At 37.1% G+C, this 27,078-nt stretch overlaps 1 protein-coding gene across 2 annotated transcripts in view; it reads left to right on the plus strand.

Annotated features, from left to right (window-relative positions):
• Positions 1-27,078, plus strand: part of LOC145989992 (sorting nexin-14-like) — a 75,386-nt gene that overhangs the window by 42,050 nt on the left and 6,258 nt on the right. For both annotated transcript variants that reach the window (XM_083125567.1, XM_083125568.1), the window contains 7 exons: positions 299-443; positions 2,993-3,146; positions 4,874-5,040; positions 9,439-9,674; positions 13,957-14,132; positions 17,450-17,614; positions 20,642-20,826. In XM_083125567.1, the coding sequence (XP_082981693.1) occupies positions 299-443; positions 2,993-3,146; positions 4,874-5,040; positions 9,439-9,674; positions 13,957-14,132; positions 17,450-17,614; positions 20,642-20,826 (1,228 nt within the window). The remainder of the gene's footprint in view (positions 1-298; positions 444-2,992; positions 3,147-4,873; positions 5,041-9,438; positions 9,675-13,956; positions 14,133-17,449; positions 17,615-20,641; positions 20,827-27,078) is intronic.

The raw sequence follows: 27,078 nt of genomic DNA on the forward strand, positions 1-27,078 counted from the left end.
GTTGTGAAAGTGAATATTCATAATAATTAATTGATTATATATTTAATTGAAAAACACAAGGTTCAAAATCAAAAATCATGATGATAAAATGATGGGAAAAATTTCATTTTTGGACTAGAAAACCTGGAAATCCTGGAGTAGTGCGTGAAATGTTAACATTCAAAGACACAATTAACCAAGATAATTCAATTATTCAAACAGTTTGAATCTGATGACCAGCCATCAACTAGTCATGTATAAAATAATGTTTAAGATATAAGCACCAAAGATGTATTTTAAAGTTTCACTTGCATTTTAGATCCAGCAAGAAACTCCAAGAATCCTCAGCCGTTGCCAAGCTAAGCAGTAAAATACAAAAGATCAAGGGTGTGTTACGAACGGCACCAATCGAAGGCCATGCGTTCGATAATGATTCGTCACTAGACCTGGGAGAGACTGAATTTGTAAGTAGCATTTATTTTAGTCATGCTGCAGTACTTTGTGTGGCTGATAGTAATCATTTCATTATAATTTTTTAGCATGGAAAATGGAAAAGGTAAAACTTAGTGTCACGTACCGTTAGCATCACAAACAAAAAAAGTAGGGCTGAAACGATGCTGATGTGATGTCAGTAACAAAAGGTATTCTATTCAAAGTGGTACTGGTTCAACCCTAGTTTATATCCATATTTAAATTGTAAATCCAGTCTCAATTTACTTACCTTCACATGGTGTGGGCTTAAGACAAACTTCTGTTAGCTTTTTTTTCAGCATATTTTGTAGCTGTGGCCATTGATAATACAGAGGAACGTTGATTTCACATTTTGTAGGAGGCTGACTGTGCCTAAGGAACATAAAATGCAGGAAAATGTTTTAAGGTTTTGCTTCATTGGGACTAGAAACATAAAATGTAAAATCCAGGAATGTAAAATTGTGGTTTCATTGTAAAACAAGTAAAGTCCTCCCTTGTGCTTGGCACCATGCCATAAACGTGTATAGGGGGTGTGGAGTTAGGGCCCCACACTTCCTTGGTCATGGCCAAAGGTGGAGGTCATGTGATCAGCACCATGCCCTTGGCTGCCTTTACACCCAGAGTTTCCTCCAGGTACCCACTTTATACGATGCAGGGTGGGCACCGGAGCCACTTGAACAGGTGGAAAAAAATCCCGGTTCTCCCCGGTTTCATTGTACACCTGCTTTACAGATTTTTCAGACCAGAGTGACACTTGTGATTTGCAAATGAACCTTCAGGAATAAATAGGGTTACCAGATCTCTGTAAGGGAAATGTAGGACATGCTGTCCCAAAATGTAGGACGCAACACATTCTCAATAAATAATACATATTTCTATAGAACACGTTAGGAAGTAGTTTAAAAATGACACTTTTCAGTTTTTAAAAAATTATTTCCCAACGAATGTTTAAATGCAAAATTTCAAAATTTGCAATCATACTAATCAATGCACCTCTTACTACTTGATTTAAGTGGTACTTCTCAGAGGAGACAATTTTTATCAAAATTTCAGGTTTTGTCAAACTATATATTGATGTTAAGAGTGGACAGTCTAACTCGTTGAAATTATAGGGACCAATACCAAACATTTTACAGACTTTATGAAAAAATAATTCTCTCGTGAGTGTTGTGCTGATGGTAATGAAAGTACTCTCTCAACATTTGAATTATGACCTGTAATGGCAAACAAATATTCAGCAATTACTGTAATTGAAAATGGTCTCATCTTGTGTAGTTTTTAGTTCAATAACAGGGTGTCTACCAAAATAATACATCCAGAAATCTTGACTTTTTCTGGACTTTTCTAGATCCTACTTAGGTAAAGTTGGAAATTAGTAATTAAGAAAATAAATATTTAATGAAAACCCCTACCAAAGAGCCAGTTATGATGAAAACTGAAGCTGAATTTAAGAAGAGAATTAGATCTGCTTTCTCGTATTGATGCATCTTGAACTGTGTTTGGCAGACAAGCGAGGCTTTGGCGTCTGGACTGAAGCCAGTATAATCTTATGTGGGGCTTGTGCCGGTTGTTCCTATATGTTTGTGACTGTCCCTTCATCCATCTTATCTTACCACCATTCATCCTCATCTTTACGATTAGCCAATGGGACAGAAAAAAGTGAAGTAAAATAAACTAAATCAACCAATCAATAGCAAAAATTCTTGACCACAAGAATAATTTCTTGCCTTTTTAGTAACTTCTTGACCTACTTGTTAATTTTTTACTTTTTTTTGACAATATGACTTTCTTGACTGGCAGACACCCTGAATAACTTTGTTCTCTATACCCCTGCTTTACAATCAAATTATATTGAATAAGAATGGGCAACACCTTGTTCCATCAGTATAAACCCTAAGGCAAGAAATGCTGCTCAGGCATTGAACAGTGACGTTATCAGAAAGTGGTCCCAAGACTTTATTCATTAATTGCTTCCGTTTTCCCGTTTGTTTAATAGCAGGACAAACTTTATTCTTTTTGTGCAATGACTGAACCAAAATAAATTTCACTATTGAGCTTGGAAGCACAGTCCATAGACTTGTAATTTGCATGACTTTTTTCTATTACGTATTTTCCTAATTAATATTATGTGACGTTCAAAATGTAGGACATTTATGATATTTTTCAAATTCCTCCCAGATGCCGGACATAAGGTTAAAATGTAGGACATGTCCAGGAAAATCCGGACGTCTGGTAACCCTAGAAATAAATGCAATCTTTCATACCGTAGTGACATGAGAAGTTGCACATAGTGGTGTTTGCTTGAGTGTCGTTCAGAATGGATTGTTTTCTCAGAATCATGCATCGTGTTGCCTTGGTCTTCTTGACCATGGATGCACTGTGAATGCTGTTTTTTACAGACTGGAGTGGCCAACCTGAGTGGTGGAGTGGTTAGCACAGCATGGTATGAAACCAGGGGTCCTAGATTCAAATCCTGGCCTCCTAGAGGTTCTTTTCCAATATCAAACACTAACGCAAGTTTTCCACTTTGTTTTCATTTCAGGCAGAAGAGTTAAATTTATCAGAGCCATCATCATACAGGGACCTCAGTGCATGGAGGGTGTCAATTCCCATCGTCGAGGCAAGAATGGACATAAGTGGAAAGCAGAATTTTGTTTTTATTGTTGACATACAGAGGATAGACGTGCGGAGTGAAGGTATGTAATATACTACTGGCATTTGTGGTGCTTAGAAATTGAATTTCAGTTCTGTAAGGTATAAATATGTCAGTTGATATTGTCATCTTCCTTGGTTGTTGCATATTGCCTTTGGATTTGAACCAGTTGAAATTGTCAGGGAATCACAAAGAAATACCACTCTTTGATGCCATGTGCCTCCCTTTCTCACATCTATTTATTTATTCACAGTGTATTATGTTCAACATAATTGGGAAATGTATCCTGTGCTGAACAAATAAATAATAATAATAATAATAATAATCTTGAAAAAGACAGCCCATGTAAAAGGGAATGAAAATTTATCAAATACAGCTGACTGCTCAGGAGAAGATCCCCGATGAAAGTGAACTGACGTAGCGACAGAAGACTCCACTAGAGACACAGGGTGGCCTCGCTGTAACAGGTGCAGCAATGCAAGTCATTGCTGTGTATTCTTTTTGAACTTCTTTGAAATAGAGACTAAATAATGTACAGGATAAGGAATAATAAACTATTCCGGACCTGTTGCAGCATACACACGCTCTGTGTAATTAACACTATTCAACTCCTACCTACGCACTTTCAAAATGACACTGACCGCAGGGGAAGACTTTCTGCTACCCCTAAAATCTGCAAATGGACCAGTCCTTCCCTTTACCCCTGCACCCTGTCTCCCTTCGTTTGGGGATCTTCCTGTGAGCTGACTGTTGTGCCAGGAAATTTTGAAAATTGGGCATCTCCAGCCACACCCCTAATAGCTACATATCGAAGAAAACAGTCTGGTCTCATACTACGAGATGTACCTATAAACAATCAAAGATTCACTGCCCATTCTTAAAAAAAATAAAGCGCTGGTAATAAAAAAATGAAGAAGAATAATTTCTTGCAATTAGAGGAATTAGCCACCTTGTATTCAGAAACAGAGTTTGGTTGTTTCATCATCCTTATGCATTTTAATTGCTTTAAATTTGTGGCGAAACACCACAAGACTATTTTTTGATGTCATGTGGCTCTTATTATAATATTTTGTAAAAGGAAACCTGTAAAAAGGCGACTGAAAAAAACATAAATGTGTGGTAATTTGCAAATCTGGCATCTCCCACCGATCCCTAACAGTCACACATTGAAAAAAGAAACCCAGTCATAGTATGGACATGTACCTACAATCCACCAATGTTTCACTCCCTGATATAATCCGTATATTCCAGGGGACATAGGTTATTTATTCTTCAAATACAGAGGAACTCATGTTTTATTCTATGCATTTCACCTTCCTGGTCCGAATTTATTAGGAATGGGCCAATGTGAAATTTTGGCCAATACCGATAAAGTACCAATATGAAATTTACTGATACTGAAAACTGATATTCTATCGATCTGATATAAATTCAAAATGGTCCTTGATGAACCTGGATAGTTATTTTACCTCCAATAAATGTTTGTTTCCAGGTGATTGCAGTGTAAAAGAAGTTGCATATTTAGACATTTACGTTTTAAAAAGTAGGGCATGGAGATTATCCATAAAAGTATGACAAAATGGCAGAATTTAGCACTAAATTATAAGATATTTATAGATATATTGGATTGGGAAAATAATCGGTAATTTTACCGATATGCCGATACTGATAGAGTTCCAATTAATCTGCCCCATCCCTCCAATTTATTATTAATCATTTAGGTTTAATACGTGTCCATATTAATTAAAGCATACATTTTGTCATTAACAGATGATCCTGATGAGTATCATTGGAGTGTAGAGAGGAGATACAATGACTTCTATGTGCTTGAATCAAAATTGACTGAATTCCACGGAGAGTTTCCTGATATTAGGCTTCCACCTAAGAAGCTTTTATTCGTACCAAAGGGTTTTGAGTTCATGCAAGCAAGAAGGAAGGTATGTAAGTATGAAAATAGTTTTAACTGCCTAAAATGTACAAAGGCTGTCGCAGAGAAGGTGAGACTAATTCCTGTATAGGAAAACATCGACCTCCATTGGTTAGCAAATGTACTAGGGTGAAAATTTGGTTCATTAGCTGCCGATTGAGACCAAAATTAGCACAATAGGTCAAAAAGTCGTGACTGCGTAGCAGTTAAAAGACAAGCATGTACATGGACCTCTCCAAGAATCATTAAAATGAAACAAAAGAATTACAAACCAAAAAAAAATTATTCAGAATCAGCCATATCGAGTAGACGTATATCTTTTTCAAAATAGGCACCATTGACAGCTAAGCAAGCATCCATACGCTCCTGCCACTTTGTGAATGTCTTTGAAAATTCGTCGTCAGGTAGCGAACTGAAGAAAACTTGCGCTGCAATGATCACTTCTTTCTTCGTCATGAAATGACGACCACGTAATGCGGCCTTTAAAAGTGTAAAGAGCCAAAAGTCGCAGGGTGCAAGGTCTGGACTGTTTGCTGGATGCGGGAAAATTTCTATTTTTCTCTTCGTCGCGTAATCCTGAAAAGCTCGCGCGGTATGCGGGCGTGCGTTATCGTGGTGCAGTATGAAGGAGTTCTTCAAATGCGGCCTCTTTTTTGCTACGTGCTGGCACAGAGTCTCAATGACTCTACTCAGCCTGTCTTGATTGGCATATGCCTGTTGAAACATTGCATATGTTTCCGCACCACTTTTCCCTAAACGTGAACAAAATTTTATGGCATGTCGCTGTTCATCTTGAATACCCATCGCGAAAAGCAATGTTATACACAAAAACCTTGAGAGGTAAACGAAACACGTTCCATGTAAATCAACACAGGTGCTCACTAACGTGGTTTCGCAACATGTGACAACTTGCTACGGAAACAGAATGAGTCATACTACACGACGCGACTAGTGCCGAAACCATAGGCAGTGTTGCCAATCCAGGAAAAAATCTGTCTCGCCTTCTTTGCGACAGCCTTTGTATTATAGTAATTGTTACAACATAGCAGATATCACTGTGAACTGATAACCTTGCCCTTAGTAATTCTCACCAATATTGTAACAAGTTAAAGTTGTTCAAGATATTTAAAAATATTAATACAGAAGCATCCCATTGCAACCGTTCTATATTAAACATTGTGGGTTATATGTAAAATATCGTTAGTTCACAGCCTGCCTGATGGCACAGTGAGAGAGTCATTGCCTTGTAATCAAGGGGTCCTGGGTTCGATACCTGGTGGAGGTACATAGTGGTTCGGATCCCACTTGAATCTGTAGGTCCAGTCCCAACTAGCCTTACTGTACATAAAGTGGACTTAAAACACCAATTCAATCAATCGATCATTAGTTCACGTTTGAGATCAGAATATTTAAATACTGGTAACATTTAGTTACAAAATCCGTTGTTAATTTTGCATAATTTCCAGGATAGCATTTTGAGGATTGCACAAGATAACCAGACTCCGGAAACAGGTCAACGAATATTGGTGATTAAATTGAAACAATACTTTCCTATATCAATACATCAGTGTCACTTTAGCTCTGTAATAAAATGTTTACAGTTGATTTTCAAGCTTGAATAGTTATCATTTTTAAATGCAAACAAGAGGTGTAACTTGACTTACTTTTGACCTTGTGTTGCTTCACCTTCTGTTTTTTACACTCCGTGATAAGTAGAGCCTGGATTTCTAGGCACTAAAACTGTCCAAATAGGTAGGCAAAAGCCACTAAAACGTGATAAGGCCCAATAATATAATATAATAACCCATGGTGTAACAGTTCGTGAGTGCCAGTGCGTGCTTACCTACCAATTACCGGCCTCACTCCCACCAGAGGTGAGATACCATCCAACCAGTTATGGTGGTGATGTTTGGTCAGCATGACGAATCCCCAGTCGTTGTTGTAGTTTTTCTATGAACAGGTTACGCTAATCATTCGTAACTCCCCAATTTCCTCACGATGATAGGTGGCCACTGACCCCATACACAGGCTAAAATCTCAGGAGAAAAGTTGTTATGCTGCCCCCAAGAGACACGAACCTGCGCATGTCCCATCGTTCGAGCCCAAAGCTTGCACCTTAGACTGCAGAGCCACAGTGCGGGACTTAAGGTCCAATAATAGACACTGTAAGGAAAGGAATATGGTCATATTTTGGATTAACAAAAAGGCCAAAAATAAAAAAAAATCCCTCATCCAAAATTTAATACTTTCATAACTTCAACAACTGTGATTTCATAATATCAGCAGAAGATTCTATAAATTTTGCATTAACAGTAACAATATTACATCTTTATGCATAAATTTTGGTGTTAAAAACAGAAAAATCTTAAAAAAACTGTTGTCATCATCATCCTTTGCCGTTTCCTGCCTCTGGCTGGGTCGGCATAGAAGTCAAGCCTCTCCATTTTTTCCTGGTCTTCCACCACTCCTCTCTTTCCATGGTATTCCAATCTTGTTCTCTTCTAACTCTCCGATATCTGCTCTTTCCTCCGACAACTTGGTCTTCCCCCTTGGCCTTATTCCCACTCCTTGTGCATTGTAAGCTCTTACTGGTAGTCTTTCTGCATCCATCCTCTTCATGTGTCCAAACCATCTCATCTGTGCCTGATCTATCCTGTCCTGAAGCTTCACCACACCCACTGTTTGTCGGATCTCCTCGTTCCTTATTCTATTCCTTCTGGTCTTCCCCAATATACTCCTTAAAGAAATCATCTTCACTGCCTGCATCTTTCTTTTGTCTCTCTCTGTCATTGTCCAAGTCTCTGCTCCGTATGTAATTATTGGCACATAGTATGTGTTATATATTACCTTCTTGTATTTCATAGGTACATCCCTGTTCCATATTAATCTTCGAACACATTGATATAGTCCACCACCCATTTGTCCTCTTCTGTTTACCTCCTCATCTATTCTTCCACTTCTCTCAATTATGCTTTCTAGATATTTGAAGCTCTCCACTACCCTCAACTCTTCCATGTCCATCTGTATTCTTGGTTCATTTCTGGCTCTCTTTCTTCTTGTTATTAGCACCTTGCTCTTTTCTGCACTGAATTTCATTCCTGCTCTTCTGATTTCCTCATTCCAACTATCAAGCTGTCTCTGTACTTCTTCTTCCCTGTTTCCCCATATTACTAAGTCATCAGCGAACAACAGGGCCTTCATCTCTTCCTCTCCTATCTTCTTGCCTACCTCTTCATTAATTGCATTCATTGTAATTATGAAGAGAAATGGGGAAAGAGCACTTCCCTGTTTTAGTCCATTACTTATTCTGAACCACTCTGTTCTTCCCACTGGTGTCTTCACACAGCTCTGGTTGGCCTTGTATGTGCTCTGCACTCTACACACTATCTCATCCTCGACTTCTTTCTCTCTTAGAGCTTTCCAAATCTTTGTTCTGTCCATGCTATCGTATGCCTTTTCTACATCTAGGAATGCCATAATCAAATCGTTTCCATACTCGTAGTGCCTTTCCTGCATTTGCCTTATGGTGAATATCAGATCTACTGTTGATCTGCCTCTTCTAAATCCATACTGTCTCATGTTCAGCTCTGTCACTTCCCTTATTCTTTTCTCTAATATTTTCTCATACACCTTTGCTGAGTGGCACATAAGTGTTATTCCTCTGTAGTTTTTACATTCTGTCACCCTTCTTGAATATGGGAACTATTAGTCCCTTTGTCCAATCTCTTGGCACTTCTCTCTCTTGCCACACTGTTTTCAACAGTCTGTACAGCCACTACACACCAATCACTCCTGCTCCTAGTATAATTTCCACTGGCACTTCATCTACTTCAGGTGCTCTACCTCTCTTCATTCTCTTCAGAGCTTCCTCCACTTCTTTCCATGCGAGATTAATTTTTTTCCTTCCTGTTTTCTTTTTCCTTCACGTCTTGATGTTCATGGCTCCATAAAAATTACAACAAAATGTCAGAATTTTGCACTAAATTATCAGATAATAATCGATATATTGGATCGGTAAAATAATCGGTAATTTTACTGATAAACCGATACACCGATATGCCTATATCGGCCGGTATCGATAGAGTACCGATTAATCGGTCCCATCCCTACAATAAATACATTTCATGATGTAACATTGCAGGAGAGAACATACTCTCTTCATCAAACATTTATTTCTAATTAATTACAAATAAATGTCTGATGAAAGGAGTGTGTGTTCTCGCAAAGCATACAGGAGCAGGAACTGTTTACATTCTAAGAAAAATTTACCTTGAAATTTTAAAAAAAATTGTGGTGAGAAACGTGCAGTTATACTTGTCTTGTTTCAGGAGTAGCCGCCTTATACTAAAACTGAATAACTGCTTTCTTTAACTGTGTGGGTCTCATTTCCCCATATATTTTACCACAGGTGTTTGAAGAATTCATCCAGAAGCTCCTTCAGAAGCCTAACCTAAAAGGCAGTGATCTACTTTACATGTTTCTGAGGTCTCCAGCAGAATTTATGGCTGGAATCGTACCGGAGCTTAGCCTAGGTCGTATGATACGAACCGTTCCTCTGAGGCTTAGGAAGGAACGGGGACAGCATCTGGAGCCTTTTCTCATGAACTTTCTGTCATCTACAGAATCTCCAAGGGCTAAATCAAGGTACAGTTTAAGCACTAAAATATTAATTCCAGTACAAGAACATTAGAAGCAGAGTAAAGTTTCTGTTCATAGTAATCAGTGAACAAAACGAGTTAAAAATCTCATGTTTGTGAAGAAATATATATTTTGTGAACTATGAAATATTTTGTAGGGATGAGAGAGATTAATTTGTTCTCTATCACTATTGGTCAATATAGATATATCAGTTTATCAGTAATATTTCCGACAATTTTACCTATCTGATATATCGATAAATATCTTATAATTTTAAAAAAAGGTAAAGGTTAAGTGCTCCCCTGTGCATAGCACCACGCCATGAAGGCGTATAGGGGGTGTGGGGGTAACACCCCACACTTCCTTGATCCGGTCGTGAGTGGGTATGATTTGATCAACATCACGCCCCTGACTGCCTTTACCCCCCAGGGTTTCCCCCAGGTACCCATGTTATTCGATGCTGGGTGGGCGCCGGGGCCGCTTCCATCGTTAGAAAAGTTCCCGGATTTGAACCGGCCGGGGATCGAACCCGGTACCTTTAGCATGGTAGTCAGACGCGTTACCGACTGAGCCACCGTGGCCATCTTATAATTTAATGCAATATTATTTTGTTATAATTTTTATGGACATAAACATACAAACTCCATCCCCTACTTTCTTTAAAAAAGGAAATGTCTAAATCAGTAGTGGTATCTTTATATCGGTACTTTATTGATATTGTCCAAAATTTCATGTCAGTCCATTGCTAAAATTTTGATAACAGTCTGTCATCATTCACAAAGTTATGCTGAAAAGAAACAGCTGATTGAGTATGGAACTCTATTGATATCGTCCAAAATTTCATGTCAGTCTATAACCGATTACACCATGTAACAAAAATTTGTTTAAGTGTAATTTTTTCCTGTTTCCGATGCAGTTTACTACAAAACACTAGAAAAACACAATTTTACATGTGGGAAATTGTTTTTGATGAAATGACAACGATTTTCTGATTTTTTAGTAAATGCATGTATTTGGGAAAATGAGAGCTGGTTTACATTGATAAACAAGTTTCAACACATGTCAAAATGGAGTGAAGAAATATAAAGAAAGAACTACAGTACATGAAGACCTGTACATTCCATGTAAAGATAATAAGGTCTCTAAAAATGTGTTGTTTATCTACTTTTCCTATTGAGATGTCCATCAGCTTCTCTGATCAGTCCCCAGATGTAATCGCCTAGCATCCGCTCATTATACTGTCCCTGGTACCTTCTTTCAAACAATTGTAAGTCCTGATGAAACCTTTCGCCCTGTTCCTCTGAGTATGCACCCATATGGGACTTGAAGCCATCTAGATGTGAGTGGAGTACATGCACCTTTAGAGACATTCTGCATCCCATTGCTTTGTAGTTATTCAGAAGACCCTGTACTACATCTCTGTAATTTTCCACCCTGTGATTACCCAGGAAACTATTCACTATGTCCCTGAAGCTATTCCAGGCATTTCTTTCAACAGGTCGAAGCTTTCTGATGAAGTCGTCAGCGTTAAGAAGTTTCTTCACTTGAGGGCTCACAAAAAATCCACCCTTTATCTTAGCCTCAGATAGTTTGGGGAAAACAGTCTGGAGGTACTTGAAAGCTTCCACATTTTTATGTAATAATCTTTTCAGAAATTGCTTGATGAGGACAAGCTTAATATGCAGGGGAGGCATTAGGATCGTTTCCTGCTTGAGAAGGCGTTCCCACTACATGGTTTTCTGTCCAATCTCTAACTCCGTCCTTAATGGCCACTCTACAGTCTCAAAATGTCTACCTGTATCCCTGCTATCCCAAAGGCAGAGAAAACAAGGATATTTTGTGTTTACCCCTTGTAAGCCCATCAAAAATGCAATCATTTTAAAGTCACCGATTACTTCATGATGCTTCCTCTGGAGGGATATCTTGCAGGTTTTATTCAATAGGTTCCACTGCTTTAATCGTGATGTTAAAATTTCTGCATTGGATTTTGTTAGTCCTAGATCCCTGATTAAGTCATTTAACTCAGTTTGCGTGGGGAAGTGAGGAGTATCATTTGCATCCCGTGAGAGGCCTTCTTCGTGGTAGATGTCGGTATCCGATTCAATACTGGTATCTACACATTCATCTCATACTGGCGGACGAGGAGGAACAGGAAGTTCCTCACTGTGTGGAATGGGATGGAGAGATGATGGCAGGTTAGGATATTCAAAACACAGGTTTTCTTACCCCTCTTGTGATGGGACAAGTCTACAACACAGAAATAGTAGTAGGATAGGTGATCCGTAGGTTCTCGCCAAATTCTAGGTATGCCAAATTTCATTTTCCTGTTTCCTCCTCTATGCCAGGCTTTGAGAGTCGATCTACAGCACCCACACACAACATGTGGTGCCCATTTTTTGTCTTGGTCTCCCACAGACATACTGAAATAAGATTTGAACGCTGAGCAGAAGTTGTTGCCCTCCTTTATCCTATGTTTTAGTGACTTTGAACTAAGGAAGACGCCACACACATAGCAAAAACTGTCTGTATCATGCTTACAATGACGGGAAGATGCCATCCTTACATACTGCGACCCTCCAAAACAAAAACAAAACACATTTTAGAATACTAGGTTGCACAGTTTTATCTTATCATGAATTTTCCTATGCTTAATTCATGTTAACCAATACATTTCATATAATTGACCACCATTACCAGAAAAATAATTACATGAAAGTAGCAATACCACATACATATTAGTTTTGACCTAATTTATCGTAAACAAAACAAAAATTCACTTAAACAAAATAAAACTTTTTTTTTGTTACATGGTGTTATTGTAAGACTCTTCCTCCGGAACGAATGAGGAGAAAGAACACTTCACACCCCTCTTAAGTAATAAACTGTTCTGGACCTTTGGCGCACAAAGAATGCAGTCGGCGGTTAGAGGTTATGGCGTCACGTCTTGCTGTTCGTGTTCGCGCGCTTGTTGCTGGCAAAACTTGGAAAATTTGCAGTGACACGAGCAGATGACATTTTGATATTTCGTTACGTTGAAATGCTGAATTGAATAGTGAGTTTGATCACAAAAAGGAACGTGAACGGTGAACTTGCAGCCTGGAAGAAGGAAGAGTTGCAGCATAACCCGATCGGATCGCCTTCTACAGACTGAAGCGGAATGATCGGGAAGTGCATTTAAGAAATTAGGAAGATACGTCAAAAGTGGTTTTGTTAGTGATAAGTGAACCTTGTTTAAGTGTCGAGAGTTCTCGAGAATATGGTTTATGGATTATTAGCGTCGGTCAGTATAAGGTGACAAGTACAGTGCTGAACTACAAAAAAGCTAGCTAAAACCGTGAGTAATATTTCCAATGTGTTACATTTTTTTATTTTGTGTTCATTTTATGCAAGGTTTATACATTGAAACTTCACCGAGACAATCAGGACATTCTCTGTATATCCCTGTATCCGGATTTTCGGGAGTAAACCAGGTGAAGGAGACTTAACAAGGGCCTCCTAGTGATTGTTTAATAAAAAATAGAATCTGAGTAATAAAAATATGTGAAAGGTAATTTTCATCTTTGCTTCACTCATTTAATCAGGTTTTGTAAAAAACTGAAAAATCCTGTTTGTATCTTGAACAAAAGCAGGCAAACGCATTTCAAAACCAAAATATTCTTTTAATGTTATTAGTCCATTGCTAAAATTTTGATAACAGTCTGTCACCATTCACAAAGTTATGCTGAAAAGAAACAGCTGATTGAGTATGAAACTCTTCTCTTTGCTCCAGCTGCAGCCTCCAAACTTCATGTGCCGACCTCCATGGGAGAGTGGTTAGCACAGTGTACTACGATGCCAGGGGTTCCAAGTTCAAATCCTGGCCTGGCCATGGGTGTTTTCAATAAGTGTCCCTTCATTGATTTCATCATACAATCACACATCCTCATGGGCAGGATTGTCGGTCCCCATGGTGGAGTGGTTAGCACATTGCACTACAAGGCAAGGGTCCCAGGTTCGAATTCGGCCTGCGCATGAATGTTTGCGAGTGTCGATTTATCAATTTCTTCATATTATCACTCATTCCCATCTTTGCAAATTAGCCGAAAGTTGCACAAAAGCAAATTAAAATAAAGTAAATCAATCAAGTCATGGTCAGGATTAGCCTAAAGTGGCAGAAAAGTGATGCCAGATAACGAAAGTCAAACCAAATCAAATTTCATGCAACTTAAGAAATATACTATAGTGAAACTATATTATTTTGCACATAAATGAAACTGCATACATTTTTATTGTATATCTTTTCATACAGCAAACTAGAATGGAAAGATATTAGTGAAGAACAACAATTTGTAAGTCGCTGTCTCACAAACACAGTATTCAAGGATAACTTTGGAATTGAACCAACCAGGCAGGTGGCGTCATCTGTTTGGAGTCCCATGAGCACGGTTCCTATTCAAGGAACATTTGATTGCCTTTTATATATGGGTAAGTGTAATCTACGTCTACTCCCTTGAAAATATGAATTATTTGATTCAGAAATGCATTGCACAATTTGAATATTAATGCATGCACTTTGCACAAGTTAATTGTTAGAAATAGTGGCATTGAACATATGGCATAATTCACAATAAATGATTCCTTATTTTATCTTACAAAAATTGTTCAACTTAGATTGAAACTTTTGCTGATGCCCCACTTTATATCCACTACTGTACATGGATTTCTGATTTACGAATAAAGTCTTAACCAGATTAATTTTCATTTTCGTGTTGCATACACTGTACTTTTGTAAAATAATAACCGATTCCTTGGCGATACAACCAATGAAATTTCTTCGAATATTTCACAGCCAGTCTCCATTCTTCCCTTTAATCTGCTTTCTTCTTTATCTTCCCATTCCCAGTTACCTTAAATCTTCTTAACGTCTCTTCCGTGGTTTTCCCTTCATCCTTTGTCCTCTTGGTCTTTCTGTTGGTACCTTTCTCCATATATGTCCTACCCATCTTATTTGCTCTGTCTTAATTTCCATCACTAGAGGCACATAATTTTGGTAAATAAAAAAGCAAAATTTCAGTATAAGAACTGAGTCAATTTTGGGTATAAAGGTGGTAAATTGAATAAAATTTTGGTGTTATAGCGGTGAAAAATCGGATGAAGAGTGGTATATAAAAATACATTTTCGTTTTAAAATTGTGAATATAATCCTAAATTTGATTTAAAAACTACACTTAGTACACAAAATTAACATGTCACTTCTAATAGCACATTTATGTAGTTATAAGAGTATTAAGTTTATTTCTGTGTAAAGGAATTTTTACTTCTCCAATATTAACTGCAGAATTAATCAATTTTCCATGTATTGCATAACTCGCAGGATAATTCAGACCTGAGAAGGTGCTGTGTCAGTAAATAAATCCTGAATTTCATGTTTAAGAGAGTATTTCGCATTTTGCATTCATTTCGTATTATTTCGTGACAAAACATGATAGCAAAATGCATCTCACACCTTTCAAAAACATGAAAAATTAACACTACAATGTGTTTTTTGATATTTGTTTTTTTTTGTCAAAAACTGAATAAGCTTGCCCGTATCTATCACTAAACATGCATGCTTATACAGATTGAGCAGTTCCATGTTTCTTATTTTTCTCCAAACTGCTCTACATGCACACTACAAGAAGTGACTTTCTTAGTTGTAGGTCATAAAGCTGTTGCTATTTTGATCAAACGTGAATTACATCATCACACCTATTCATTGAGTCACTTGTTGCTATGTGAACAATAAGTCACCAACCGATGCCACCTCCCCCCCCCCTCCTTCCTCCACTGTGTTTAGCATCCTAAAGCACTCTTTAACCACTTTATTTATTCCATAATAGTAGAAAGTGAGATCAAAATTACCTTCAGTGCTCAAGAAGTTGTTTTCTATTATTTCTCGTATCCCATGTGACATGAGGTGCATGCTTGAATTCTGCCAGAACGACATCACTTTTCATGGTGTCACAGAGCATTACATAGCAAAGCTACATAAAATAAAGTATGCTTACATTGACATTAATTGTAAAACAACACAAAATGTGTTTTCATTTTCTGTTTCCAAAACAATGAATAACAAAATTTTGTTATAAGTGTTCAAATGTGAATTTCCTTCAGTTGTCTCTTAAGATGGATGTATTATGTACTAAAACTGTGTTCAATATCGCAAGAACTATTGGGAGTGTACTTCAAATTCGCAATGTCTGCTGGAAGTAACGTTTGTAACATTGTAACAATCAGGAGCCAATGATAGAGCCCATATTCTCTATTGTTAACAACAACAATTGTAAATAAAGAGGAATCTCAAGTGTTTTGCAATAACAAAAGCAAACAGTTGGGAGATGTAAAATTCCAGTAAGAAAAAAACATTGTTGTTCAGATGACAGAAAACTTGTAATTAACGCAGTTGGAGGGTATAAAAAAGGTCGTAAACTTTAGTTTGTTTAACATTTCTTCATTATTTGCAAGATATTCACTCAACTCTTTCGGTCACATAGCGACATGTAGTTATTGTGTGAATATGTTGTATATGTTGAGAAATGTTCTGAAATATGGAAATAATGTGCAAAAATTACTAAAATACGAGTCAAAGGCTAATTAATATATGTACAAATATGGAAAGTAGAACTGAATTTTTAGAGTGTACATGCCATGATGCGCAAGAATAATACAAAATATAACTGATTTCAGCTTCATACGTAAATATGTATTTACATATACAGTAGAATCTCGCTTATCCAACATAAGCAGGCCGGCAGAACGTCAGATAAGCGAAAATGTTGGATAATAGGGAGGTGTTTAAAAAAGCCTATTAAACGTCAAACTAATGTTATAATTTTACACATTACGAACCTAATACAGTAATCATGATAAACTGCACTGCACTGAATAGCGAATGACAGACACATGAGTCATAGTGTAGGCAGGCACGCCACGCGGTACAGTCGGGAGAAACTAAAAATAGACAACGCTCACAACTTGCAGTTCTTGTTGCGGATTGATGATTTTTTTTCGTTGGTATGTCGGATAAGCGAAGGTCAGATAAACAAGACACTACTGTAAATCCATTCCCTGATGATCACTAAAGAGCAAAATCTTATAAAATGTTTCCGGATTTTGCTTTTTCAGACATTTTACGTTCTTTCACTTCCACTACAAAACGTAAAATCGAGGTTCCACTGTATATTAAAACATACTGAGCGACCTGAAAAATTTGGACAAGTTAAATAATTTATTTTATCAATGAAAGTATATTGCAGTAAGAATAAATCTTAAATTAATCACTCCATAATTATTGATATTTTGTGATTGTGGTTACATGGTAAGATGCATGGTTGCCTTTTGTGCATTGCACCATGCCATGAAGGCACAAAGCAGTGTGAAAGTAGAGCCCTACACATTCTCACTGACAGTGCCCTCCTTGTTGAGAGACTGAGTGGTGCCCAGAGCTGCTTTTTCAGGAACATGATGAAAAATTCTTGAAACTTTCCTGGCGGCGAATGATGAAGTTCTCTCGGGATAGCAGGCAGGCGATTTGCAGATAGGCTTCCGAGCTTTCGAGAGCTAACGTCACTGAAGATGAGAGTGACGTTAGCTCTCGAAAGCTCGGAAGCCTATCTGGAAATCACCTGGCTGATATCCCAAGAGAACTTCTTCGTTATTGAAAAAGTTTTCAAGTGGGATCATTCACGCAAGAAATCAAGCTTCGAATCTCTACCACTGTCATTACTGGGATAGTAACAAAGTAAATTTCAATATTTTTCCAGTTGTTCGAGTTTTTGGAGCTCCACAGACTGCTGTGCAGTTTGGGATGGCAATACGAACTTTACTTCGTAACACGTTTGACTCCCTCTGTCGCTTTTATTTGGAGAGAAAGCTGAGAAAGGTGCTTGTAGTTCCTCGGATAGTGCAGCTGATGCATCTATTCCAAGGTAGGTGTACCTTTGTTATTCTTAATTTTTATATCATTTATTATATAACTAAGTTCCCACCTCAGTATTTTACCGAAAGATTTACACAATAGGAAGCACCCCACTTCTTAGGTGCTGTTTGAATTGCTGACAAAAATCATAAGTTAATTTTAAACATTATATGTATTTCATATAGAACTGTCATGATAAAAAAATAGGTATTTTATACTAATTATGATAACCTTTGCACTCAAGTATGGTAGAGAAATCAATACTCAAAATTCATAAAGAAACACAAAACTAATAGTTTTTTACAAACAGTTTACAAGCAATTGCCATGCTTAGTACTCTTTACATAAACTTTTTGTCACAGACTTTATAATTATCTATTATTACATAAAACTTTTCGGAATACTGTATCAAGAAATATCGTCATTCTTAAAGTTTTACACCGATGTTTGAAAATTTTAGATTTAGCATGCAAGATGTACTCCAAATCACTTGTTCGGCCATGTCGTATTGCATTTCAAGAATATTTTTCTTAAATTGATATTGCTCTAGCAAAATACATCACGTATGCAAATTTTTTATTATTTCACAAATAATTGCTGTTCGTCTTACAGTAATGGACCACTATTCTTCAATTGATTTAACGTCGGGCAATGTTAATACAGAACCATTCTGTAATTATGTTTAGAGACCTCTGTTCTGGTCTAATCAACAATAATTTTGTTTTAAATTAGACTTATGTCTGGTAAAAAAGAAAAAAAAAGGTAAAGTGTTCCCCTGTGCAAAGCACCACGCCATGAAGGCGTATAGGGGGTGTGGGGGTAACGCCCGTCTGCCAATTCAGAATTTTGGCTAGATGCACATTTACGCGTCATATTTGGAAGCCATTTTTTTATGTGAAGCCTTGATCCAGGCATCCAAACTTCTCGCTTTAGATATGGACATGCAGACCAACAAATGAATTCTTTTTTATACATCATGAAATTTCGTTTTTGATACAAACTGCTGTATTCTTAGTTTCACAATGACAAATAATAAAACTGCATTTTATATAAATGAAAGGCATTTTTCTGTTATTTATGAACCCAAAAGAGATTATTTTATATGATTTTTTTTACAAGTATGTAATCATGACTTTACCGATTTTTTGTTCAAAGTGATACGGCAACACTGCAAAATAGCCTTGGACCAAATGAAGTTTAGCAAAGCATTTTTCTTTGACTTAATTCATCCAAACAAAAGAAACTTTAAAATGTACCTGTTTTCATTGCAAATGTATGGAAAACTTTAGAAATTCAACTGTAAGTTATAATTAACAAAGATAACTTGCCAGATGCTAGATTTTCAGATGTATATTTTCCCGCTCTTTGTATGACTTGCATAACTGCATGGAGAAGAAATAAATTACGCATTAAATTTTTAATTTTGAATAAGTTTTCAACTATATCTGCCATCAACTATAGCTGCCATTTTGATCAAATTTCGTAATCAGTGCTAATTAATTATGAGAAAAACAATGAAATTATAGCACCAACGAAAAAATGAAGATTTAAATTACCAAATTTAACAAATTGTAATGGCTATATAAGGACACATATGAATGGACTGGTTATATACTAACTGCTAATTTTTAAATAAATGAAGATTTTTTTTTTCTAGTGAACATAAAAATGGTTTTCTGTTAGCAGTGTAAGGCAGCTTTCAGAATGAAGTGACAAGCAAGCAACAGACTGAGGCAAGCTGGCACACTATTGAGAAAATGATGCAGTCTGAGTGACAAACTGCATGTTTTTTTTTTATTTTGGTTGTGTGCCGGCCTCCATGGTGGAGTGGTTAGCACATTGCGCTACGATGCCAGGGGTCCCAGGTTAGAATCCAAGCCTGTGCATGGATGTTTGCGAGTGTCCATTCATCAATTTCATCATGCCATCACTCATCCCCATTTTCGCAAATTAGCGAAAAGTTGCACAAGAAGCGAAGTAAAATAAAGCAAATCACTTTATTTTGATTGCATTTATTTCTCAAGGTATATTTCCAAGATTGACGTGTCACTTGCCTCTTCTATTTCAAAGCTCCCTTACTCTTCAGCCATATTCCACCCATTAAGTTTCTAATGAAAGGCCACTACTGAAACCTTTTCACTAGAGCACTGCAGCAAGAGGTTTTCTCTTAAGCGCCCAATAGTTTGAAAGGGGTATGATGCTACGTAGCATATGGAATTGAGAGATCTTTGCTCACTGCGGCATTACAACCAAGTAACGCTTGACCATCCAAAAGGAGTTGCATACACTCAATGCTAGGTAGTACAATGGTATCCATGATTATTACCATGCAAATTGTCCATCACCATGTTCGTGCACTTTATTTGACCCAATAAGAACTTCAAGAATTAAAAGAAAACTCAAAATAAGCTGTTGACGACTTCTGCATCAGCATACATAAAAATCCATCGCTTGAAAACACATCAGATGTAAAAGTAAAATTAATGAAAACAGTCGTGGACAATTTGCACGGTAATGCTCATGGATCCCACTGTACAATGTATAACAGGTAAGTGGGCCCTCAAATATGACTCGTAAAGTGAAAGATGCAGTTAAATTGAAACTTAAGGGATCATAGTCATCACCTCCATGTTAAAATACCAATACACAATGATATATGAAAATAAAATATATGATTGTGGGCTGAAACTACCTAGGTATGCATTTTATATAGTGGAACCTTGATTTTACGTTTTTCAGGAGACTAAGCTGAAGAAACTTAAAATGCAGGAAAATGTAAAATCGAGGAAAATTTTATAACATTTTGCTATGTTGGGACCATGAACATTGAGTGTATAATGTGGGAAAATGTAAAATCAGGCTTCCACTGTATGTATGTGTCTACAATTATTGTCACATTAAAATGATGTACAGGTATTTGTTGCACTATGGTCAGATATTTTGAACAGATCTGTTAGCATGTGTATCCAGAAGATATTTGAATTAATAGAATTCCATAAATTATGATGTGGAGGTAATTGTGCTCCAAACTTTGCAGATGCTGTTTTTAATCGGAAATCTATACAACCGTCAGATGCAGAAATGGAGGCTAAAGCAGCCAGAACGATAGAACATCTCAGAGCATTTTTTCCTGGTGTTTTTGTACGCTTAGCAGGTCCTGGATTTTCAGATGGACTTCAGACTTTGTTCACTGCCCTTCAAATTCCAGCTGTTAATAAGCAAGTAAGTTCAAATACTATTTAAAACTTTTTAAGTTAATTTTTGAATTTGAAAGAAATGCTTTGGGAGTTAATGTTTTGCATTAAGAAAATAAAACATAAGCTAGTATTTCCAGTGGTTTGATTTGGGTTACATGCATCTCTGCTTTAGAAAGGAAAATATTGAATAGGCGAAAAATTAAATATGAAACACTAAAGTATATATCTCTGCAGCTACTGGCTATAAGTTATGGATTTTACAACAATAAGTTACATAATACTACAGATTTCATTACAGTTGTTGGTTACCTGAAATGCTGGGTGTTCTGCTCAAGGCTATAATAAAATAAATTATTATATTTTCTTCACTTGCAGTGATTTTTGTTGCATGCCTAATACACTTCAACGTGCACACCATTGGTGGCATGGAAAAATGTCTAATGGTATTCCTCCTCAGTGTGTACGTTCTTTGCCATTTGTGGGGTCATTCGAACTAGTTGTTTCAATGTTACAAATTTTTCTTTTATGATAGTCCTAAGCAGAAGACCATCTATACTGACAGCCTACATATCTGTTCACGATATATATTTAAAAATATAAAAAGACGTTAAAAAATTTTAACGTTAAAAACTGTACTTAAGTATGCAAGTATGTTGTTCCTATTTTCGTAAGAGGAGGGGAAAAACGAGAACATTTTAAATTTAACCACCCATGAACCACCTAAAGAGTTGATTAGGATTATGAATAAGGGGCAGAAATTTGCAATTGGGGAAGAGAAACTTGAAAAAGAAGAATTCATAATAGCAACAGAAAAGATCGTAACCACCATTGACGAAAAGGAAGATAAAATCAAAGCTAGACAAAGAATACGTAATATTGTGGAACAACACTTACAAAAAGAAATCAAAAAGGAAATGAAGGAGAAGCACGGAAATAGAACGCGGAAAGAGAAAATAAACAGAAACCTTCTGCGTGATTTGAGTAATGTAAAAAAATGGGTGAAAGAGAATGAGGTATTTCTGATTAGGTCGGATAAGGAAACAAGATGGTTATTATAGATAGAGAAGAATATCACCGAAAATTGGAAGAAAGTTTTAAAAGTAATGATTTTGAGGAAATAGAGAAAGTCCCAATAAATAAGATGTAGAAGGGAGATCAAAAAAGGGATTGAGACAAGCATTACTTTGGGCACGAGCGAAAAGAAAAATCTCATTAAAGATGCTAAAGAGGCAACATACCAATTGCATTCGGAATACCTAAGATGCACAACCAAGGCATACCGCTTAGGCCTATTATACCAACCTACGAACATCCGGGGTATGGGCTAGCAAAAATGCTGGTAAAAAGAATAAAGAAAATAAATGAGAACACCCAATATAGCGTTAGAAATGCCGTGGAAGTCAAAGAATTTATTGAAAAACTGAAAATTGATGATGAAGATGTAATAAGTAGTTTCGATGTTATTAACCTATAACCAAGTGTACCGAGAGAGATTAACCTATAACCAAGTGTACCGAGAGAGAAGGCGGGAGACTGTTTACAGAAGTGGCTATTAGAAAAAGGAATAGACATCCTAACAGCCTGGGAGTATATAACATGGCATAACCTTGTAATGGAATATAACTTCTTCTATGTCAACAATAAAATTTATAAACAAAAAGAAGGTATGGCTATGGGAAACCCCATTTCGGGTATAGCAGCGAGCATCTTTATGCATTTCATAGAGCAGGCAGCTTTGGAAAGAACAGGAATAGGTATTAAATATTACGGGAGATATGTCAGGGTGGCGACAGACCTGCAAAACCGGGAAAAGTCAGGGAATTTGAGGTGTCAAAAAAAGTCAGGGAAATGTCAGGGAATTTAGTCTTCATTGACTTTTTTTTTAATGTATTTATTTAAAGATATCGTTATGGAACTCTGCACGGGAACACGAAATCTCGTTCGTAAGTTTCGGCCTCAACTTTTAGGCCCTTTTTATGCGCAACACAACCATGGCCCCAGAAACCAGTGATGGCAGGAGGAGCGAGAGAGAGAGAGAGAGAGAGAGAGAGAGAAATTTCTCTCGCCTGGGCTTCTCGGCGGGAATTTTAAATTCGAACACTCCTTGGAGGAAAATTGTTATAACTCTGGCACAATGAGAGAAATCTACTTCAGATAACTTTTGTTTTGCAGCTAAAACATCAGCGGATGCAACTGTGTACAATTCAGAACACGGGACCGAGGAAGGGGGCTTGGTGGGGGGGGGGGAGCACGTCCCCCGAATTTCAATGGAAAAAACATAAAAATCTGGAGTTTGCACCCTCTTCTCCCGCTATTTTGGGGAGAAGGCACGAACTTTAGTATTCTTTTCAAAGAATGGACTTTTTTAAGAGAATGAAACTTGTTTCATGTTCTGGGGTGCCATACAAGTTGAATAATAAGCCAAAATGTGATTTTTTTGTTTTACGAAAAATAGGTAATTTGCATTTTTGGAGGAAAATTTTTATAACTCGGGCACTATGTGAGCAATCTACTTCGGATAAGTTTTGTTTTGCAGCTAAAACATCATGGCATGCAACCGTGTACAATCAGAACGCCGGACCGAGAAAGGTGGGCTTGGGGTCACGACCCCCAAATTTCAATGGGGAAAAAACATATAAATTTTAAGTTTGCCCCTTCTTCCCCCACTATTTTGGGGAGAGGGCGTGAACGTTAGTATTCTTTTCAAATAATGGACATTTCTCAAGAGAATGAAACATGTTGTATGTTCTTGTGTGCCATACAAGTTGAATAATAAGCCAAAATGTGATTTGTTTAATGAAAAATAGCTAATTTGCATTTTTGGAGGTAAATTGTTATAACTCTGGCACTATGGAAGCAATCTACTTCGGATAAGTTTTGTTTTTCAGATATGGTATCATCGGGGGAGTAAAGGTTAAGCCTCTAAATATTAAGTGGAAAATGCATTGAATTATCGTGTCCGTATGGGAGTAGTAAGGGGACTTGTCAACAGATGGAGGGGATAAGTGTGGGTGGCGCCGTCCGAAAGTTGTCGGACGTTGTAATAAGGCATTTTGTTGGGCAAACTGAAGGAACATGAAAACAATAGGTTCCATTGATACATACAATTTTTGTCGAATATCGCCACCCGACAAAGTATCTCACTACAACATGCGACAGAAATTGCATGGACTGCAACATCCAACAAAAATCGCATGCATAAACAAGAAGAGCTTTAGACTGCAAATATGCTGCTGGAATTTTATTACTCTTCTGGCTCACCTCACCTTATTTAATGTAGCAGTACTTACGAAGGTCTTCTTTCATCATCCTGACGTATTACTGGTTTTGCACAAGTTATCATACGTTTACAATGACATTGCACTATTCTTAGATATCAAGAAGAATCCAACCAAACGGGATATATATTGAATACTATCACGAAAAAGTGAAACATAAATCTGCATTGGTGAACGTTATAAAAATTGGCAAGTGCATACTCCCAACCTCAAATTTACTGCAAGACTAGTATTGCAATGAAATTAACGCCACTCTCTGTCCTGTCTGTTTAAACTCTTGAGAGATGGTCATTAATCTCTCACTGAGTAAGGTTAATGTCCAATATTATGAAATAAAATACTAATAATAAATACGTAAATATTTTAATATCATATTTATTCGAACCAATCATAAAAGCAAATCACTTGCTTCAAGAATTGACTTTTCTCTGCCAGCCCTGCTAAATTTTCACTTGCCATCTATTGATTTATACGAGGGGTGGCCAGAAAGTAATTTCCAATTAGTAGGGACATTGATTTTTCACAAACGCCAAAACCGTGAAAAATGGTAATTGCTGCGAAGTTATGTTTAGGAATGTGCAGTGATGTCTGGACACATTTTTCGCCCGTTCGAAATATCGAAATAATGCAAATTTGGCATAAAATGCGAATTGTTGCCGTTTTTAGCGATTTTTTTAAAGAAATGTCCTAAAACAAAGAAAAATTACATGAATTCCAACATTCTTGTCTTTTCTAGGCCATGTTTGTGTACATAGAACATGCAAGTTTTCCAACATTTTACTCAAGAGTAAACTATAGGGTTATACGTACATGGAATAATTTCGACAGCCACATTACATCATGTATTTCCCACGATTTTTTCAACTTCTATCAAAACCATTTGCATCACAGAGCAAAGTGGCAGGGTTCTAACAGGAGATCGAGTGGGTATCTACCGTCACATGGGAGTCATATCTTTGTATTTGTCGCACGAGATATGTTTTGAATTACCAAGCTAAGTGCGCACCATCGGCATTTGTCGAGCGAGTAATAATGGAGCTCAGTCATTAGGGCATCTGACTACTATGCGAGAGACCCGGGGTCGATCCCCTGCAGGGGAGAACCGGGATATTTTCCACCTATTCAAACTGCTCCGGTGTCCACCCAGCATCATATTAAGCTGGTACCTTGAGGAAACTTTGAGGGATAAAGGTAGCCAGGAGCATGGTGCTGATCACATCACCCACACCTTCAGCCGTGATCAAGAAAGTGTGGGACCCTAACTCCACACTCCTATACACCTTCATGGAAAAGTGCAGGGGAGCACTTTACTTTTATTTCCTCAAAAATATGTTCCAACATATCAAACTGTCACGAAAATACGTAGACCATGTGACCTACAATTTAAAATAATAGTTTAAAAGCACAATGGAGTATTAAGTTTCGGTATATTTGGCAGATAAATGTTCTAAAACAAAAACGCGAATTTTGGGAAACGTAACACTAACAAGTCAAAAAAAGATAATGCCAATTTTTGGTGCCATAATATATTAGTATCTGTCACGTGAGATTGATTGATTTTAATTTTTTGGGTGCGTCACCACTTATGGTCATTATGCACCCTTCAGTATATACGGGGAAAATTCCATTATCTAAAATCCTTACCTAAAAATTAAAAAAAAGTGTATGGAAAATAACTTTCCCAAAATAACTTCCAAGATATCAAACTCTCACGAAGAGGCGTAAGCCATGTGACTTACAATTTGAAACAGTAGTTTAAAAACACCATGAAGGTATAATTTCAGATATTTGCCAGAAAATGCGCTAAAATGAAAATGCGAATTTTGAGAAAATTAACACTGTATAGTAAAAAATTAACAATAAGAACATACACCCAATTTGAAAAAAAAATAACAAAATATCAAGGTCCCTACCGATTAGGCATAAATAAAACAAGAATATCAGTTGTAATTTATTGAATTAGTAACAGTGAGTCCTAATCTAATTTTCGGCATAATCACCACCGTTGTTCTGGCGTTTGTCGTAGCATGGCACTAAATTTTGTATGCCCATGGTATATGTGTCTGACAGCAAAGACTGGAACTATCTCTACTGCAGTGTAGCTGTCAAATCCTTGCCCTGCCAGAAACTTCTTCAGTTAAACAAAGAGATGAAAGTCTGTACATTCAAGCCAGGGCTGTACAGGGAGTGGTCCAAGATATCTCACCTGAAGTGATGCAAAGGGCCTGTGTGTACTCAGCTGTATGGGGTTGTGCACATTCGATTGGCCTTCCGTGAATTGTCTGCACCATCATCTGACCATACTATCACTCACGACGTCCGGTCTGCACACCTCACACACGATTGCTAGTGGCTCTGTGCCAAATTCTGAGCATGCAAGAATCTGATTACTACACGTAGGCTACATCGCAGTTGGTGGGAGACTGTATGAGAGTTGCAATCTTTAACCTAGAACTGTCCTACAACGGCTGCATTGCAACTGTACCAGATTACAGCTATTTGCCACTTCTTCCTGCCTGCATGTGTGTGTGTCAATCTCCGACCACTAGTGCTGCGTATAGGCACCATTGGAGCTTTTTTCAGGATGCCCCTCATACATGAACTTTCAGAAGCTTTTATTATTAGAGTGTTCCTGTTTTATTGTGTGGTTAGCTAAATCAGGTACCTATACAATGCAATTCTATAAATTCCTTGCGTTAAATTTCTAATACCTACATACCCTTTTCGTCAGCATTGATGGTATAACTGCATGTTGTCAGTTTCACAGTACTTCACTTGGATATGCTGTACTGAAGCAGAAATCCCATTGATAATGTAAGGAAATATGACACTTTATTTTGTTCGATTCAATTGTTTCACTTATTTATTTATTTATTTATTTATTTATTTATTTGAAAAGTCCTGAATACAGAAAAATCCATTTTACATCAGGATATCAACCGGAAAAGAAATAAACAAAATAATAAGATGGACACATACACACACATATACATATATAA

The sequence above is a fragment of the Lepisma saccharinum genome, chromosome 7, assembly GCF_977018435.1.
Source record: "Lepisma saccharinum chromosome 7, izLepSacc3.1, whole genome shotgun sequence".
Classification (NCBI taxonomy): domain Eukaryota; kingdom Metazoa; phylum Arthropoda; class Insecta; order Zygentoma; family Lepismatidae; genus Lepisma; species Lepisma saccharinum.